Raw genomic sequence first — 19,047 nt, 5'->3', positions numbered from 1 at the left:
GAGAGAGAGAGAGAGAGAGTAATTTCTGCTGTTGCCCAGAATAACCCTGAAAAAAAGATGATAATCATGTGTATGACCAGTGGTTTAAACCCTTTAGGATTACCTCTAGATGTCTCAATCCGTTATATAGGTCTGTCTGGCTACGGGCGTACTAGGATCAAATAAAAATGCTTTTTATTCTCTAAAAATGTGTTGCAATTCAACTAAAACTAAATTAACAGTTAAATAATAATTTTATTAAGCTGAGAATTTTGTCACATATTTGTAATATACACACATAAAAAATAATAAACATACTGCACAGATATAAAAGTGTGTGTGTGTGTGTGTGTGTGTGTGTGTGTGTGTGTGTGTGTGTGTGTGTGTGTGTGTGTGTGTGTGTGTGTGTGTGTGTGTGTGTGTGTGTGTGTGTGTGTGTGTGTGTGTGTGTGTGTGTGTGTGCACGTGCGTGTGTGCACATAAATTTACAGCTATTACAGAGTGTTCAGATCTTCCTGTTCTGTACGCACAGATGTGTGGACTTATTTGTGCCGCCACTTTGACCAAAATATGTTGCTTATGCTTTTTGGCCACTAGCTGGAGCCAAAGAAAGACATATAAAAGAGACAATAGCCTGTACACAACTGCATAAGAAGCTTTGAAATTGATGTCAGTTAACACAGACATAATTTGATCTTGTGATAAATTTAAGAGATTTCATGATGCCAAATAATCTACAATAAATGGAAGAATGGAAATATGTTTCCTGGCCCACTCTGCCTCTGATACAGTGAGCATTGGCTTGTCTGAGCTACGAGAGTATTGATGAACCTGATGAATAGGACAATAACATGGGCAAGATGCAGAGTGAGCAGATTATTATAGCTGATTCTGTCAAGAATGCCAATTATTGCAAGATAATGATTATTATTACACATATTATATAATATGTGCACACCTTTGTCTGTCAGAATACTCGATTGTGATTGGCTGGAAGGTGTGCGTTCAAATAATGCAAGGCACAGGTAGTTCCAGTCAGTCAAACCACCATACACACACACACACACACACACACACACACACACACACACACACTACTGGCTAAAGGCTTCAGTAGTTATCAGACACTTCAGACAGAAGTAGTGATTATGCTACACCATGTGTCAAAATGATTGATGACCCTATAATTGATGGTGACCTCTTGACCTTGGGTGAACTCTTGACCTTTTGCCATGCCCACGGCCCACCCAATTCGTGCCCTAGCGATGACCTTGACCTCTCCATGCCGGTGTCACCTTTGACCCTGATTATAATTGGATAATTGGAATGTCTATTACCTTGTGAGTATAATATGTGTATTGATTTTTTTTTTACTTTGACACGTTATAATGGAAGTCATGAGGGTTATTGTTGAGCTCTGACATCAGGTTAGGGTTACACAGACCCAACCTGATGTCAGAGCTCAAAAATAACCCCCATGAGGTCATCAATCATTTTTACACATGGTGTAGCATAATCACTACTGACAGACATAGCAGGCACATTTCTCTCTCTCTCTCTCTCTCTCTCTCTCTCTCTCTCTCTCTCTCTCTCTCTCTCTGATATATCTTTATATTATATAAATTGCCATTAACTTCTATATGCAGAGTATTTTTTGTGAAGGTTAAAATACTTTAATATTTAACATCTCCCCAGAAATGGGGAGGACATTGGCCCTATAGCTACACATTTCTAAATGTTTTAAATGATATAATGTTAGGAACACCCCTGTCTAAATGTAAATTATAATATGTATACATCTATGAGATCTACAAACTGAAGTGTATTAAAGTGGAATGTCAACGCATGAATTAAAATGCATTAAACTAATAAATCAAGTGTTTAGCTCTGTGTGGTTGTTAATCCGCGTTAGCGCATGTCTGTTCCCCTTTTCTCTCTCTTTCAGAAGGTGTGACGTGAAGGCAATTACCGCTCAGATTCTCACAGAGGTCTGAGGGACGAGGCAGCTCCCTCTTATCACGCACAAAACAACACCATCCTTATCTGAGACAAGGCTTATATTAACGTGACTCTAATTAAAGCATCACTCAGCAACATGAATCTACTCATACTGGCGACTCTGTTCTCTGTGGTTTTGGCCGAAAAATCGCCCCGGCTGAAATTTACCGTGATGGGTAAGGATTTATTTTCATCAATGATATACTTTAATTCTGCTACGGATTATGTGGAGAGATCTGGAATTTTCTCGTTGTCAGGTTCTGGTGTCATGTTTATGGAAGCAGAAATTGCTAATCTTATTTTCCCCTCAAGAAAAAAATGCTGCGTATTAAGTCTGGAAGTAGGAAGTGAAAAAAATTATCAAATCGCAGTGTTAGTAAATTGGCGCAAGCTAAGATGAGGCACTGACTGCTTTACATTGCTGTTTTGAAAACAAAAAAACAATTGAGGCTCACATGCACGTCATGACTTCACATCATGACGTATGTGTGATATTAATCATAGTTAAGAGTACACAAGACTACAATGGAAAAATACAGTAAATGCATCGCGTTAATTGCTGACGTTGTATAAAAATGAAGCGTATATGCCGATGCCAACATATAGCCTATGCAGCCTATTAAGTAACTGATGGTTCATACAATTATGCTGGAAAGGTTTTTGACTGTGTAGTCATAGTAACATCTCCTGAAGATATGTTAGTGGTGGTTGGTCAAGAGCGAGTGGTCTGTAGTAAACAAGCGCCTGAATCTTCCTGGAGTCTATTGAATAAGTCATTTTCTGAAACGACCTTCTATCTAAACTTGTAAATTCATAAATGACATTACTCTTTTGAAGCAATTTTCCTGTAGAATACGCAGAAAGTGGGTTTGTTTTATGAAAAGCATAGGACGCAATCGAGCTGCAATGCAGGTGCGTGAGCTAACGGGAATGATGGCACTGCAGCAACTGATGTAGCTACTTCCAAAACACAGGGTACAACATGCGATCCAGAGAAAAACACACTCGCATTTGCAGAATAGCCCATGGAAAATTCCACGAAACCCACCTTTATTATTTATTCCAAGCACGTTCACAGACTTTTATGTCGATACAAACAGTATGGGTCATGTATTTGTTTAAAAACATCATCATGTCTCACGGCCATCCCCTCAGTATTACGGGATACTAAAACCTCTCACAAATACACATATGAGAAACCGCGAGAGCCCAATATAAGACACCATTGAGCTTGTTGGTCTTGACCGCCCACTTCAGCACCACGGACAGCGATCTCTTCAATTCAGCGCACGTCTTCTTGCCATCAAGGATGCGATCGGGAGACAAATTCTCTGATGAACTAAAGTGTTAAGGAAAACGACGGCTGTATATGCAAATAGAATCCGGCTCAGACTGGTCTGCAGGCTTTTTCGACCTCTTCAGCCCTCCCCACCCCCCGAATAGCCAGTTATTGATTGTGCTGAAAGACCAGCGCAGACCGAGACAAACACCTGTTGCAACGTGTTAGTTCTATGAAGTAATCGCGTAGCTCCGCTTCATGTAATGCTGTATCAAAACAATTTTAATTTTACGGTTACCCCTGACAACCAAATTTGACAGTAGGCTATTCTCCATTTTGGTCAAATGAAAAAACGCCCACATTAGCGGCTATGGCATTTAAGCTAATCATTTAAGACTACTGTATAGTTCTCAACTGGTTTTGCTCTAAAACCCAGATTTTACTGTGAAAATCAAGTGAGAGCATTTAAAATATGACATAATATTTACCATAACATTTAACAAACGCACAGGTCCAACAATATGCAAAATTATGTATATAAAACAGTCTAAAAGGAAAATTGACAGTTTTGTTAATGCACACAACAGCAAAAATGTGATGACCAACACTGGAATATGTTATACTTAACTATTACTATAAAACCAAGTGATGATTTGGACCAAAACACTATAGAGTTTGGATGCACAGCCTTTGATCTCAACAAAAAAAAGATAGAGGAAGCATTTACTGCATTTACATGGGCTCATATAAGAAGCCTTTATTTTTTATTATTTTGCATTTGCTATATCCTAAATATATAAATTTTTATGGGTAATTTTGTTATTTGTATTGTTTTTTCCCTGTGGCCCATTTTTGAATTGCAACCCACCAGCTGAGAACCACGGATTTACATTCACAGTACATTATTCATTTGTGCAATATGTGAACATATACAAAATGAGAATGTCCAAAACCCTGTTTATACACTACATTTCTGCATTTCATTTGTCTTTAGAATCTCCTCGGTTTCGCTTCATGAAACCGGAAAACTACACCACGGTTTACCACCAACAGGAAACCGATGTCCTGTATGTGGGGGGCCAAGGAGTCATCTATAAGCTCAGCTTCAGTGATAAAGGAGTGCATGACAAGCAGGTAGGGGGGATGACACCATAACCTGGAGCTAAAGTAGATCCATCACTGCTCTAAATCCTGACCTAGATTGCTGGTACTCGGCAAGTAGCAAACTGTGGTATTATTTACGGAGCAGAACAATGTCTTATAATGCAGGTACTACTTGTGGTTGCATAAAAGCAAGCTTTTCTTTGCAATGAGGGATAGTTATAGCTTCTTATCATTTTACTATAGCCATAACATTTTATGTCCTGTTTTCTCTTTGTAATTATAGAATATACAGTAGTTCTAAAATGATGAGAACAATTCATCCCTACATTATTATGTATGCAAGGCTGCATGATTAGTAATGTTGTTGATGTGCTCACAGATCCCTGTGGTAATGGATGAGAATGCAAAAGCGAAGTGTGTCTCATCAGGATGGAAGGTAAGAGAGACAATCCAACAATGTTCAGTCAGTTCAGACCTCAAGCTAGTTGGCATTTCAAGCAAAGAAAAGGATTATCTCAACTAATTTAAACCGTGCGATTCAATTCACTCACATATCTTACTGTGCACAAGAAGTGACTAGCACAATGTGTCCAGTTATCCATTTCTCATAAATCCACTGTGTGAATTACACACATCAGGTTAAGCTGGATTATAATAAATAGTGAATTCTGAAAATGACTTTAATCAGAACATTTATGAACGTATTTCCCAGACGCTCCTCAGCCTGACTGGATTCACTGCCCTGGTTCAACATCTACAGAAATAGTCATCCATGATGAGCAGGTCATCACTCAGAGTTGACTGAATGAGGCTATTTTTTAAGGGTAATGGCACAGACAGAAAGCCAACACATGAGTGATGGGCTCCTTTAAAATCGAAATAAAGATGGTTGTTGGGGTGTTTATGCTGAAGCTGCAAATACAATTAGTATAGAAAAAGGAAAAGGAAAGAGCCTCCCCAAGCCCACAATTAGATGACATACAGTATTTAGCAACTATATTCTTTCTTTAATTTATAATATATGATGTCCGTATGTTTTGTATTGACAAATATTGTGTTTTTTTCATCTTTCTATAGCAAGAGTGTGATAATTTCATCTCAGTAATTGAGAAAGTCGGTGATTCATTCGTGGTGTGTGGGACAACAGCGGGTTCTCCTAAATGTTATCTCCTGGTAAGATGCCTTAAATGCCATTGTTTATAAAAAGGGCCTAAAATTGCAGAAACAAATAACAAATAGATGTGCACACCACACCTGCTAAATGCAGACTTTTCGGGTTTATTTAAAATAATAAATTATGTTGCGAAGACACTTATCAAATATTACTCATAATCTATTTCATTCGCTTTAGCATTTTCTGTGGTTGCATGAGAAAGCGAATGAAATAAGACCAGTTTTCCTTCTGAGCTCAGCTGCTTTGACAAAATTCAGGCTGTTTATTTAACCACTTCTGTATTATTGTGAACATTTTTATAACCTTTGTGTGTCTCTGCTGTGGGTGTGATTTATAACTGAATCATTTTAACAGTTCTAACAGTGCTTAGATTAAAATGACAGAACTGAAAGTAGTACAATAAAATGACATCCTGAAATGTGGGACAGACATATAGTGGATGAATAATTATTATGTAAAAAAAGTGTTCTGCTAAAAAAGAGGTATGATTTCTCAAAGTGCTACAGTGTCACTGCTGTTTCCTTAATAAAAGCCTGAGAATTACTGAATAATCACGTCATCTCTCTCATCCAGGTAAATGACACTGTACTGACGGAAATGCCGGCGGAAACAACAGCGTCTAACATCTTGGCACCTTTCCCTTCTCAGCGCTCCATCAGTCTGTCAGCAGGTAGATAGAGAAAGGAGAGGAATGGAAAAAGGGAAAAGGAAGGAGATAATGCGGGAGAGAATGTTTTGTTCATATTTTTTATTTAGTTCTTTCATTTGAATAGGTATTTGTTTCTGAAATAGAGCAGACTGTAATGTGACATGCTCAAAGCTTCAAATCTTGTCATATCTCTTTAGAAAATACAGTGTGTATCAGAGGAAATGTAAAAGAACAAATTCCAAAAATATCAACACTCCCTGTGTTTTCTTTACCTTTTCTTTAGTGTTTCAAATGTCAGATATAAAGTTGAGTATTTCATATGCCATGTAAGTTAGCAGAGCTGAAAGGTCAACACTGATTCTGAAAGAAATTGCATGTGTCAACAATGGTTCCATCTGTCAGTCAGAAGGAAGTAGTTCGCAGTGCGTTGCAGCCCTATATTTTTACTTTGAGTATCAAAGTATTGCAAACATTGCTACATTTAAATCAAAGTTTCAGAATCTTTGATTTGACAGGACTCACAGAGGTTTGACTGATAGATATACTTATCTCTCTCCTTATTTAGATGGGAATCTGTACTCTGCTCTGTCAGGGGTTGCAGGACAGACTGGCTCTATCCGTCGCACATATGGGTCCAAAAAACAGCTGAAGTCAGAGAATAAATGGCTACTGAGTGAGTTGACTGTTGTTATATAATACTGCATTAGCAGCTTGGTGATTGTCTTGATGGACTGAGCTAACGGATCCTACAGTATGTCAGTTTAAAGGAACACGCAACTGTTTTTTCACCATCTCCCCTACATTTAGATAGGTGTGCAAACGAATTTTTGTCTCAGTGCATGCATTGTCTTAGTCTGGCAGCGCCGATGCTAGGTTAGCTTAGCATAATGAATGAAATCCTTTTTTGCCGGATAGCATGTTGTGAGTAAAATTGATAAAAAAATAAATAAATAAAAATACAATATATATATTGTAGTCAATTTCAGTGTATTTGGGTGAAGGAAGAAGAAGACAGGGTCGGCGAACTTGGGACTCGCACTTTATTCAGAACCATAAAAGAACAAAAGAAAGGTGCGCTCGTGCGCCTTCACCGTAGTGTACCACTACAGCATTTGAATACGAAAACACTCTTCCCGCTGTACCAGCTCTCGCTGTATGTCTCCAGCTCTCAAGGTTCAGTCAAACGACCACTCTTCCCGTTGCATAAATAACTCAGTCCATTCAGTCAAAAACTCTTTCCAATCCGTTTGTACACTGCGGGTTTCGGCTGCGGGGCGCGTGCGAGTCCCAGAAGCTTCTCTCTCTCGCACTCTCCTTCCTGGCAGCTTATATGCGGTCTCCACGCCAATCAGTGCAATCAAACACAGGTGTTCATCATCTGCACTTGACCTACTTACTCACCGCACAGTTCGCTGACTCGTCTCTCGCTACAGACTTCGCGAGACCACGCCCCCCTCGCCACATACCCCCACCGCCCGACTCAGGCCGGGGAGCCCTTCACCCTCCACCACCTGGGACAGGACCGCGCCCAGCCCCCTGTCCGATGCGTCTGTCTGTAGGATGAAAGGGAGAGAAAAGTCAGGGGCAGGTAAAAGCGGCCCGCCACACAGAGCAGCCTTTATCCGGGTGAAAGCCTGCTGACACTGCTCCGTCCACTGGACCGTATCTGGTGCCTCCTTTTTAGTTAGATCAGTCAGCGGGCTAGCGAGGTCCGAATAATTAGGCACAAACCTTCTGTAATAACCCGCTAGCCCCAGGAACTGTCTAACCTCCTTTTTGGTCTTGGGTCTCGGACAGGTCGCAACCGCTGCCGTCTTATCAATTTGGGGACGCACCTGTCTGTGACCCAAGTGGAAGCCCAGATACCTTACTTCCACACGCCCAATCGCACACTTGTTTGGGTTGGCCGTGAGCCCCGCCCTTCCCAGCGTCTTCAGGACAGCACGCAAATGCTGCATATGACGCTGCCAATCATTACTATAGATGATAATATCATCCAAGTAGGCAGCGGCATATGCTGCATGCGGCCGGAGAATTTTGTCCATCAGACGCTGAAAAGTCGCAGGAGCCCCGAACAAGCCGAAAGGAAGGGTTACAAATTGGTGTAAACCGAACAGCGTTGTGAAAGCTGATTTTTCTTTGGACATAGGAGACAAGGGGATCTGCCAATAACCCTTTGTTAAGTCCAGTGTCGAATAAAAACGAGCAGTACCCAGCCGATCAAGCAATTCGTCAACCCTCGGCATTGGATAAGCATCGAACTTAGACACCGCGTTCACCTTTCTATAGTCTACACAGAACCGGACCGAGCCGTCGGTTTTAGGAACCAAAACTATCGGGCTCGCCCAGTCACTGCTGGACTCTTCTATTACCCCATATCCAGCATAGCCTCTAATTCGTTCTGAACTACCTTTTTCTTGTGTTCAGGTAAACGATATGGGCGGCAGCGTACCACCACACCCGGTTCCGTCTCAATGTGGTGCTGAATGAGGTCCTTTCGGCCAGGCAGGGGCGAGAACACATCAGCAAATTCAGCTTGTAAATTTTTAATGTCAGTGAGCTGGGAGGGTGAGAGGTGATCTCCACCAAGAGCCAGCGCGAGAGATTGTGGTTTTGTGGTGGCTTCTGCCCCGAGATCCTCCTCTCCGCTCACTACCGTCGCCAGCATCACTGACTCGGCCTCAACCCACTTTTTGAGGAGGTTGAGATGATAAATTTGATGTGCTCTGCCCCTATCTGTTCGAACCACCTCATAATTGAGATCGCTAACCCGCCGTGTGACCTCAAACGGTCCTTGCCACTTGGCGAGTAATTTAGAGCTGGAAGTAGGGAGTAATACAAGTACTTTATCTCCCGGTGCAAATTGACGCAGTCTAGCCCCCCTGTTGTACAGCTGACTCTGTCTGCCCTGGGCCTGGAACAAATTCTCCATTGATAGCCGCCCCAAAGTGTGGAGTTTTGTTCTCAGGTCCAAGACATACTGAATTTCGTTTTTACTAGCGGACGGTCCGTCCTCCCAAGTTTCTCTAAGAACGTCCAACACCCCGCGGGGATGACGCCCATAGAGAAGCTCAAAGGGGGAAAACCCCGTGGAGGCTTGGGGGACCTCGCGTACAGCAAACAAGAGGTGTTCTAGCCACTTATCCCAATTTTTGGCGTCTTCGTGAACGAACTTCCGAATCATGGACTTCAAAGTGCGATTAAATCGTTCCACTAGCCCGTCTGTCTGTGGGTGGTAGACGCTAGTGCGAATCGATTTAACGCCCAATAATTCGTAAAGCTTGCGAATAGTTCGTGACATAAACGCCTTGCCCTGATCGGTGAGAATCTCCTTAGGGATTCCCACCCGGGAGATTAACGAGAAGAGCGCGCTTGCAACACTTTTGGCAGAAATGTTACGGAGCGGGACTGCTTCGGGGTACCGCGTTGCGTAATCCACCAGGACTAACGCAAAGCGGTGCCCACGTGCTGACCGTTCTAATGGCCCGATGAGGTCCATACCAATTCGTTCGAAGGGGACCTGCATTAATGGAAGGGGGCACAATGGTGCTTTTGGATTGGCTGGTGGATTCACCAACTGACATTCACGACATTCTCGTGAATTCCCGGCCAAAAGAATCGGGCCATGAGACGTTTTAGTGTCGTCGTTTGACCTAAATGCCCGGCCATTGGATTACACTGAGCCGCCTGAAAAAGCATTTCCCGGCGGCTCTTAGGAACTAATAACTATGTTGTATCTTCTTTTGATTGGGTGTCTTGGGTCACCCGATACAACTTATCTTTCAAAATAGCAAAGTAGGGGTAAGAGAGCGGTTGGTCTGGGTGGAGTACCTGGCCGCCGATAGAACGGACCTGATCAAACACATGTTTTAATGTCTCGTCCTGGGACTGCTCCAGGGGAAAATCATCGCGCTCTGTGAGGATGGTTCTCTCCAGAGCACTCTGTTCCCCCGCAGCAGAAGCCAGAGGTCCCGGCTCCGCATTTCCCACCTGAACAACCGCTGTCCTCCCCTTGCTTTTCTTTTTCCAAGAGGCATCCGCGCACAAAGACCCCAATAATTTACTAAAAGCCGGCCAATTCATTCCCAGAATTAGCGGATGCCGGAGGTGTGGATTAACTGCAACTCTATGCTATGTTTTTGTCCCCTAAATTGAATTACCACAGGCATTATAGGATAACTCACCACCACCCCGTGCACACACCGCACCTTAACCATGCGGCTGTTATCCAATGCCCCAGGTTGAATCAGGCTTTGATGAATGGAGGTTTGGTTGCAGCCTGAATCCACCAAACCCAGATAGGTACCCCCCTTGATACTCACTGGTATCTGGTACAGGCCAGCTTGATCGGGGGCAGCCTGCGGCGCGACGGGGACCCGGATCAGTGTCCCCACCTCCATCACCGGACACCGGTCTATAAAGTGTCCTGGGTCCCCGCAGCGCCAACAGGCCGGCCCAGGCCTCCCCGCCGCCCCCAGTGGCGGGAAGCGGGTCAAGAGATTGGCGTGGAGAGTGCGAGGCTGCAGAAACCTGGGCGGAGGGGTCGAGCGACGCCGTCCACCTGGGTGGGGCCCTGGATGCCGGGACGGGTTCCGCCGGAGGCCCCGTTCTCCACCTCGGTGCCGGCCGGGGCATCAGCCCCCCACGAGACCTGGGAAGGGGGACAGGTTTGGGAAGAGAAGGGGACGAGAGATAGAGAGAGGGAGAGAGAGAGACAGATGGGAGGGGCTCGCCACCATGTGATCCTCTGCCAGTTGGATGGGCTGGTCCAGCGATGTCGGGCGGTGGCAGGAGCAGCTGGAACCGTTGATCCTGCTCCTCCCTTATGGCCAGCAGGGCGTGGTGTTGTTCCCTGTGAAGACCCGCAAGCGTTTGGATGAGGTCCGCAAATGGCGTTCCCGGCGGGTTTTGCATGGCGGCGGGTTCTCCTTCCCGGCTTCTCCTTCCCGGGTTTCGGCACCAGTGTAGTCAATTTCAGTGTATGTGGGTGAAGGAAGAAGAAGACAGGGTCGGCGAACTTGGGACTCGCACTTTATTCAGAACAATAAAAGAACAAAAGAAAGGTACCCTCGTGCGCCTTCACCGTAGTGTACCACTACAGCACTTGAATACGAAAACACTCTTCCCGCTGTACCAGCTCTCGCTGTATGTCTCCAGCTCTCAAGGTTCAGTCAAACGACCACTCTTCCCGTTGCATAAATAACTCAGTCCATTCAGTCAAAAACTCTTTCCAATCCGTTTGTACACTGCGGGTTTCGGCTGCGGGGCGCGTGCGAGTCCCAGGAGCTTCTCTCTCTCGCTCTCTCCTTCCTGGCAGCTTATATGCGGTCTCCACACCAATCAGTGCAATCAGACACAGGTGTTCATCATCTGCACTTGACCTACTTACTCACCGCACAGCTCGCTGACTCGTCTCTCACTACAGACTTCTTTGCGAGACCACGCCCCCGTCGCCATATATATATATATATATATATATATATATATATATATATAATCTCGTGATTGGCTTACTTAAATCTATTCATATTAAGCTAGGATAGGAGAAAGCATTTTAAACATTAAAAAAATGATTTCAACTAAGATAAAGGTTCAACAACAATAAAACACAAAGAGTCTATGAAAATAATAAATCTGCTCTCACCCTCTCTCTCAGATCCCCAGTTTGCAGGAGCCGCTGTGATACCACACAAAGAGAAACTCAAAGATGAGATCTATTTCTTCTTCAGTGAGGTCAACAGTACAGCCAATGTAGATGAAGAGCCTTACAGGGCTCGGATAGGACGAGTCTGCATGGTAACACTCTCTTGATCCATTCCTGCTTCAGACACACTGCTGTGAGGACTCTAGGTTTTTGATAACCTTTGCATCTGTGGCTCAGGTTGATGAGGGAGGGCTTCAGAATGTGCTGCCAAACTCTTGGACCACATTCCTGAAGGCACGTGTGATGTGTGGGAAAGCTGGAACTTCTGTGCAGTACAACAACTTCAAACAGGCCTTCGTTCTGACCTCTCATCTCCGCACTGGGTTGATATATGGCCTCTTCTCCAATGCCTGGTAAGCAGATATGTGACCCTGGATCACAAAACCAGTCACAAGTAGCACGGGTATATTTGTGGCAATAGCCAACAATAAATTGTATGGGTCAAAACTATAGATTTTTCTTTTATGCCAAAAATCATTAGGATATTAAGTAAAGATCATGTTCCATGAAGATATTTTGTAAATTTCCTACCGTAAATATATAAATTATTTATTTTTGTGAGTGAATGCAGCACAATTGTTAACATAAATTGACAAATTTAAAGGCGATTTTCTCAATGTTTCGATTTTTTTGCAACCTCAGATTCCAGATATTCAGATAGTTGTATCTCGCCCAAAATTACCCTAACAAACAAAAAAAATTATTGACCCATGTGACTGGTTTTGTGGTCCAGGGTCACATTTGAAGTCTAAAAGTGAGTAGGAAGACATTTGACATCATGCAGTTGGATAATGCCTTTGGCAAAAGTTCAAAATACATCTCTACAGATTTTTTACTCAAAACACTGATAAAAACATTGTCAGTTGTGCTTACGTCAAGCTTTCTTTTATATAAACCATTGGTACCGTATTTGTACCATATTGATCAATATTACGTTTCTTTTTTTCAATTTATCATTTGAATATTTAATTGTGCATGCTCATTTCCCCTATTTTTACATTAACATTAACTGAAAGCTAATCTTTTAAAACATTAATTATTTCTTTACACTGATGAATGTAATATTTAACAGATCACAGAATGAATATCCATAGTTGATTAAAATCTGTTTTCCATGTTTATCTCTTTCTACAGGAACACCACTGTAGTGTGTGCGTACTCAATTGAAGACATTGACAGTGCCTTTTCTACATCCAAACTGAAGGGCTACAACTCACCTTTAGCGGCCCCTCGTCCTGGAACGGTACAGCACACCGAAACGTCAACCAAAGGCATAATTATGTGCCAACAGATTAATTTTGTTATACATATTATTACATTCTAAACATTTATTAAAATAACTTTGAATGTATCGATAAAATACTATCCTACAATTTCATAACACAAAGGCACAACCTGATTTTTCATTTGTGTGGTTCGCCTTTATCCAGTGTGCTTTCAGGAACAACACTCAGGCTCATAACCAGAAGATCCTGACTGTGATCAGGGATCACCCTGAGATTGAGGATATGATCAAGCCGGTTGGCGAAACCCCTCTGGAACTGCCAGTTCATGACCACTTCACACATCTTGTGGCAGACACAGTTTTGGCTGTCAATGATGAACACTACAGCGTCATTTATCTGGGCACAGGTATTCTGAATCATGGGGGGGGGGGGGGGGATTGCACTGATATTGTAATATCAGCTGATACTTCTAAATAGCCGATTTTAAAACTCTATAATTATAATAATATAATACAGTATGAAAATGGAAATTGCTAAAGATAATATTTAACAGTTATATTATTTTATTAGTATTTTTGAAGATTAAGTATTTGGTGGCAGCAAATGTACAAGTAGCAGAAATCAGCAACTCAATTAAATATTCAATATTGAGTGATACCGGTAAAATAAAACAAATCTCTGATATTGACAAAAAATGAATTTTGCACCAACATCTATACCCAACTTTGCACCCCATAATTTATTCTCATTCTATTATTGTTTTTCTATCTTTTCTAATTCTATTTTTCCTGTGTCTCCTGTACAGAAAAGGGTAAAGTCCTGAAGGTGCTCCATGCCATAGAAGGAGCCTTTATCATAGCGCAGTATTCTTTATTCCACGATGATAGTCCCGTCATTAACATGGCAATTGACTCTAAAAAGGTACAGACCCACATTTTAATGATGTGAACTCACACTAAAACAGGCCAATTTTAGCCTGCAGTGGTAGGACATATTATTCCACGGATATATAATTATAAATAGCTTTGAATTACTATTTGCACAATACAGTGAGAGAGTAATTCAAAGTCTGTTCACGTAGATATTTAAAATAGAGTTTGATAGGATCCAGATGGCACCTTTCACCTCTGAATTCTGCTTTTTGCCAGGGTCATCTCTATATTGCCACAGAGCTTGAAGTGCAGCGCATCCCCCTGGCAGACTGTGGTCGGTACGGACTAGGCTGCCGGGAATGCATCCTTTCACGAGATCCATATTGTGCGTGGGACAAGTCCAAGAGGAAGTGTACTGCAATCCCAGCAAACTACAACATTAGCACTGGGTACATATGCACTCACAAATATCACACAATGATGTATTACTGTTTTTCCTGACGAAGTAACCTAAGTAAAAAAAAAAATGTCTCACTATTTTGAAATCAGGGCCCTTATTCAGACCCTTGACCACTCCAGTGCCTTGGTCTGCGGCGATGCTCCAGGTAAATTGTCTTTGAGACTTTTAAAGGTGACATTTTTCTTGTCGTATCTCTGAACCCTTTATGGAACTTAAGAATTGGAAAGTTTTCAAAACAGTTTCAGCTTCTTCTTCCCAATGAAACCCATTTTTGCATTTTTTCTAAATATAGTTTTTATTATTCATCACTTGCCATATAATATTTTTTTCCTGGAATTCACTGACTTAACAGTATTTAATGCCATTGAATTTTTCTTTTTACAAGATACTGTATAGACAAACAATTAAAACCCTAAGAATAATAATAAAAAAATAAGTAGCCTATTTGTAACCCTGTAATAATAGTTAAGAAGTGTTCTGTGTTCAGAAGAGACAAACATTAATAGTAGTATCATGTCTGCAATATATGCTATACAGGTATATATATTCATTTATGATATAAAATACATTAATATTTTTGCATTGTTAAAAAAATATATTTTTCAAATAAATGCTATTCTTTTGAACTTTCTACTCATCAATGAATCCTGAAACAAACAAAAAAAATATTTATTCCATTTTCACATAAACATTAATCAGCACAACAGTTTTTGACATTGATAATAATAAGAAATGTTTCTTGAGCACCAAATCAGCATATTAGAATGATTTCCGAAACTGGAGTAAGGACTGATGAAAATTCAGCTTTGCCAACGCATGAATAAATGACATTTTACACACATTAAAATAGAACACAGTTACTTGGAATTGTAAAAATATTTCACAATATTACTGTTTTACTGTATCTTTGATCTAATAAATGCAGCCTTGGCAAGCATAAGAGACATAAAAACATTACAAATCTTATTGACCCCAAACAGTAGTGTATATATAAAATAAAAGTATTTTTATTAAAAATGGTTTCAGATATTCTAAAATGTTTCCTTTAATTGTGGAATACAGCTCATAAGGCACGTAGCACCATCCCCAAACAAATTTTAGTGGATAAAGATGGACAGGTCCTGCTACCGTGCCCAGTGCGATCCTACCATGCCACTTACCGCTGGGAGAAAGACAACTGCATCAAGGAATACCCTTGCACCATCTCTGGCTCCTCGTGTGTGCTGGCACCCACCCCTGACCTGCCTCTGAAGGAGGGTGTGTTCCGCTGTCTGGTGGAGGAGAACGGTCTGCAACAGGAGGTGGTGTCCTACAAGCTAGTGTTCAACGGTGGACCCCTCTCCACCTCGCTAGCCTCCACCCTGGGGTCGGCTCTGCTGCTGGCTGCCGCGGCACACTGGCTCCTGTAGATCCAGTGAATCCTGAGGGATCGGAAGGAAAACGAGGTCAGCAGAGCATGAGTACCTAGACCGGTCCAACTAAACCGCAGGGGAGCAGCTGGTCTCTATATAAACTGTGTTTCTTGTTTCTTATTCGGAGCAATTTCTTTTCTTTGAAGGGCCGAGAAAATGCCTGAAATTGTCTCATTTTGCAAAATGCTTTATCATACCAAACACCAGTGTTATGTATTACATGAACTTATGTAAGTGTACTGTTTCATGCCTATCAGCCTAAAAGCAAGCATTTAGACTTATATACTGTATATTCAAATATCTAATACATGAGATGTGTACATTGCTTGCAAAATGTTAGTGCCATCTTTCAGATGTTTCAGAAGACTGCTTTGCTAACTACACTTAGACATGGAATCGAGATCAGTTATTTAACTTGGTTAGTTTTCTCGTTAACACTTTATAGAAAGGTTCAAAAACTTTAGTTGATGCATGAATTAACATTTTTTTTTACAGTACTCACTATACAGTAACACAAGTTAATTGTAAATTCATTTTTGTTTATAATACTTGAACTACTGTTCATTTATACAGCTTAAAATGCTAAAAATATATTAGTGTATGTAAGAAATGAACATTAAATTAAATTATGTGTACTGATCATTGTTAATTCACGTTACCTAATGATTTAACCAAATTGAACCTTATTTTAAAGTGTTACTTTTTCGTTGGTATGTAGAATTGCTGGGTTAAAAAAGCGTGTACATGCTGAAACATGAATATGCTGTTATAATTTTTTTTTCCATTGTGTGCCATTAGAACAGTTCTGAAGCCTTAAAACAAGGATGAGTCCCTTTAAGCTGTAAGGGTCACATCCTAAGCACAACCTGCAAACTGAGCAGAACCTGCAGAATCTGCTGGCTTTGTCTTTCCACCTGACACAGAATGTTATTTTAGCATGATTTCAGGAGTACAGTACATACAGCTGATTTGTTTGAGCCTGTTTAAGAAGTTTGAAATCACTTATCAGTCACTACTAGAAATATGAACTGCAAAAACAATACAAAACCAATGCAGATTCAACTTTTTTTAGTCAGTGTGAACAGGAAGAATAACCAGAATCCATAAAACCAGATAGTTTATCTTGGTATGTCACTGTGTTTAACAGCCATGAACTCTCTTGCATCTCTGACGCCTGTAATTTTCATGCTTATGTCATTTTTACATTTTGCGTTCAAATAAGCTTCAGTACATGTGATATGGCGTTGCATTTTGTAGTTGCAGTGTAAAGAGGCTTAATTATAATGTTGTTTTAATTGTAATGCTCTGCATATGCTGTTTTTCACCATTGCTGCCTATGGGAATAGAAAGCATTCCTGATGGATCTAAACAGTCATTCTGCACTGAGGTGTTCATAGTGTAAATCTGTCACCATTTTACGTCATATCATTTTATTTGATCATCACTTCAGCGATAAAACTTTATCTTATACACATTACAGAAATGGAAAATTAAGATGCTCATATACAAGAACTTTCTAACTAGCACATAATCGTCTCTTATTGTCATCGGCACCTCTAACACACACACATACACCTCACCACTATTTTTGTTTCTTTCTCTCTCAGAGCAACTGACCCCAAATGCCAAATTTGTCTTTAACCTTGTTCTTTCCACACTGTATTTTAGGAGCAGGGGTGAAACAATGGTGTTATGAATGAATTGATTACTAATTAACCAGAGGTGCATTGTGTTTTCAGAAGATTTTTTTTTATTTGTGGTTACGTCTTGTGCCATTCTGTTTCTTGCTCTACTGGTGACATAATCTGCCAATTTAATCAAAAGTTTGTTTTGTATTTCCATATGGATCTCTGCGTTGATGTTTGGGCATCACGAGATATTTAAAGTTTCATATAAGCCATGTAAATAGTCCATGGACTGACTGTTGCTTTACACATTATTTATGCTATGTGTGCTAACCTTCTGTTTGCATGCTGAATGCCACAGCACTGTTGCCCTCTCTGTGTACTCGTACCTCTGTCTCTTGGCCTAATGTGCTACACTGCATTAAATGCAGGAACGTTGTAGTGCCAAACCTATGTTGTGTCATTTTCATCAGAGAGCTTTTCTAACTTTTCCACTGTGCTTCAAAGCCAAACGTTTACCTTTCTGAGACACATTTAGCAGAATCTAGATTCACACCGACACACACACACACACACACACACTCTCTCTCTCTCTCTAAATCACTTTTGGCAGTGTAAATGACCCATGGAAAGGGTCTTTCCATGTAGATCACACAAAATCAATATTGTAAACAACTGTTACATGTTTATTTTTTTTATTCGTTTTTTACTCTGTAAGTGTTGCGAGGCAACTGTGTTTTTATCATCTGTCATTTGCTATGCATTGTGTTTTTTGCCCGAGACTTGTGGCAGGGAGTGTTTTCTCATGTAGGGACGCTCAGCACGGGTTAATGCTCAAAGCATCTTGCAGTTGTGTGAGCTTGCACTTAATAATTCATATTTATAACTGGTTACCAAAAGTCAGCAATTTTTTTTTTTCTAAAGGGGTTGAAAACATTGTAAAATACATAAACGTATTATACATTAAATGTTTCCCTGAAAATGTGCATTAAAATAAATAACAAAAATATCTACTGTATTTATGTTTTTGATTGTTCATCAATGTTTTGTTTGTAAAGATATATGTATTTAGTATTTTAAAATGTACAGTATGGAACAAACTTGCTATTGTGCAGTTTTCGCTATTGTGGTTGTAAATGTTGCTTTTGGCTTAATCACCAAAACACAACAGAATTATATTTTTTTATTTAAATTGTAAACATGGCAAGATGTTTTCAATTGTGAAAAGCAAATTTATATAATGTTTAGTATTTCTTTACTAAACACACATTAAGTGTAGTAAAAAAAAAAATTTTGATAACCAAACTAACTCACTAAAACTAACAAACTAAAAAAAATTTGCATTACTTAAAAAGATTTAAATTATTTTGAAATGATTACTAAAGCAGTTTCGACTAAAGACTAAAAATACACCACTGATTTGTGAAACAGTAGGCCTATATTATATTGTTTTTTTAAGAATACAACAAACAGCTGGTAGGGACTACACAAGCTCCCGGGTGAGTTACATCACCAACCCTAAAATTTACATAAACCCCACCCCAGGAACATGCAGTCCATTTTGA

The 19,047-nt window shown here is 40.7% G+C and overlaps 1 protein-coding gene across 1 annotated transcript; it reads left to right on the top strand.

The window, feature by feature from the left end:
* The first annotated feature begins 1,946 nt into the window (after positions 1 to 1,946).
* On the top strand, positions 1,947 to 18,489 carry LOC143722889 (semaphorin-7A). Its single transcript, XM_077214594.1, has 14 exons — positions 1,947 to 2,153; positions 4,251 to 4,390; positions 4,740 to 4,796; positions 5,438 to 5,533; positions 6,108 to 6,204; positions 6,749 to 6,856; positions 11,840 to 11,979; positions 12,065 to 12,240; positions 13,022 to 13,130; positions 13,318 to 13,519; positions 13,919 to 14,034; positions 14,262 to 14,434; positions 14,535 to 14,590; positions 15,508 to 18,489. Exons 1-14 carry the CDS (start codon positions 2,075 to 2,077, stop codon positions 15,852 to 15,854), a joined length of 1,896 nt encoding a protein of 631 aa, XP_077070709.1. The 5' UTR covers positions 1,947 to 2,074; the 3' UTR covers positions 15,855 to 18,489.
* The last annotated feature ends 558 nt before the right edge of the window (positions 18,490 to 19,047 follow it).

Source organism: Siphateles boraxobius, unplaced genomic scaffold (genome assembly GCF_051911475.1).
Source record: "Siphateles boraxobius isolate OS27281-9 unplaced genomic scaffold, OSU_SipBor_1 12, whole genome shotgun sequence".
Lineage (NCBI taxonomy): Eukaryota > Metazoa > Chordata > Actinopteri > Cypriniformes > Leuciscidae > Siphateles > Siphateles boraxobius.
Note: the sequence above shows the minus strand (reverse complement) of the source record. Positions and strands in the feature narration are given on the sequence as shown.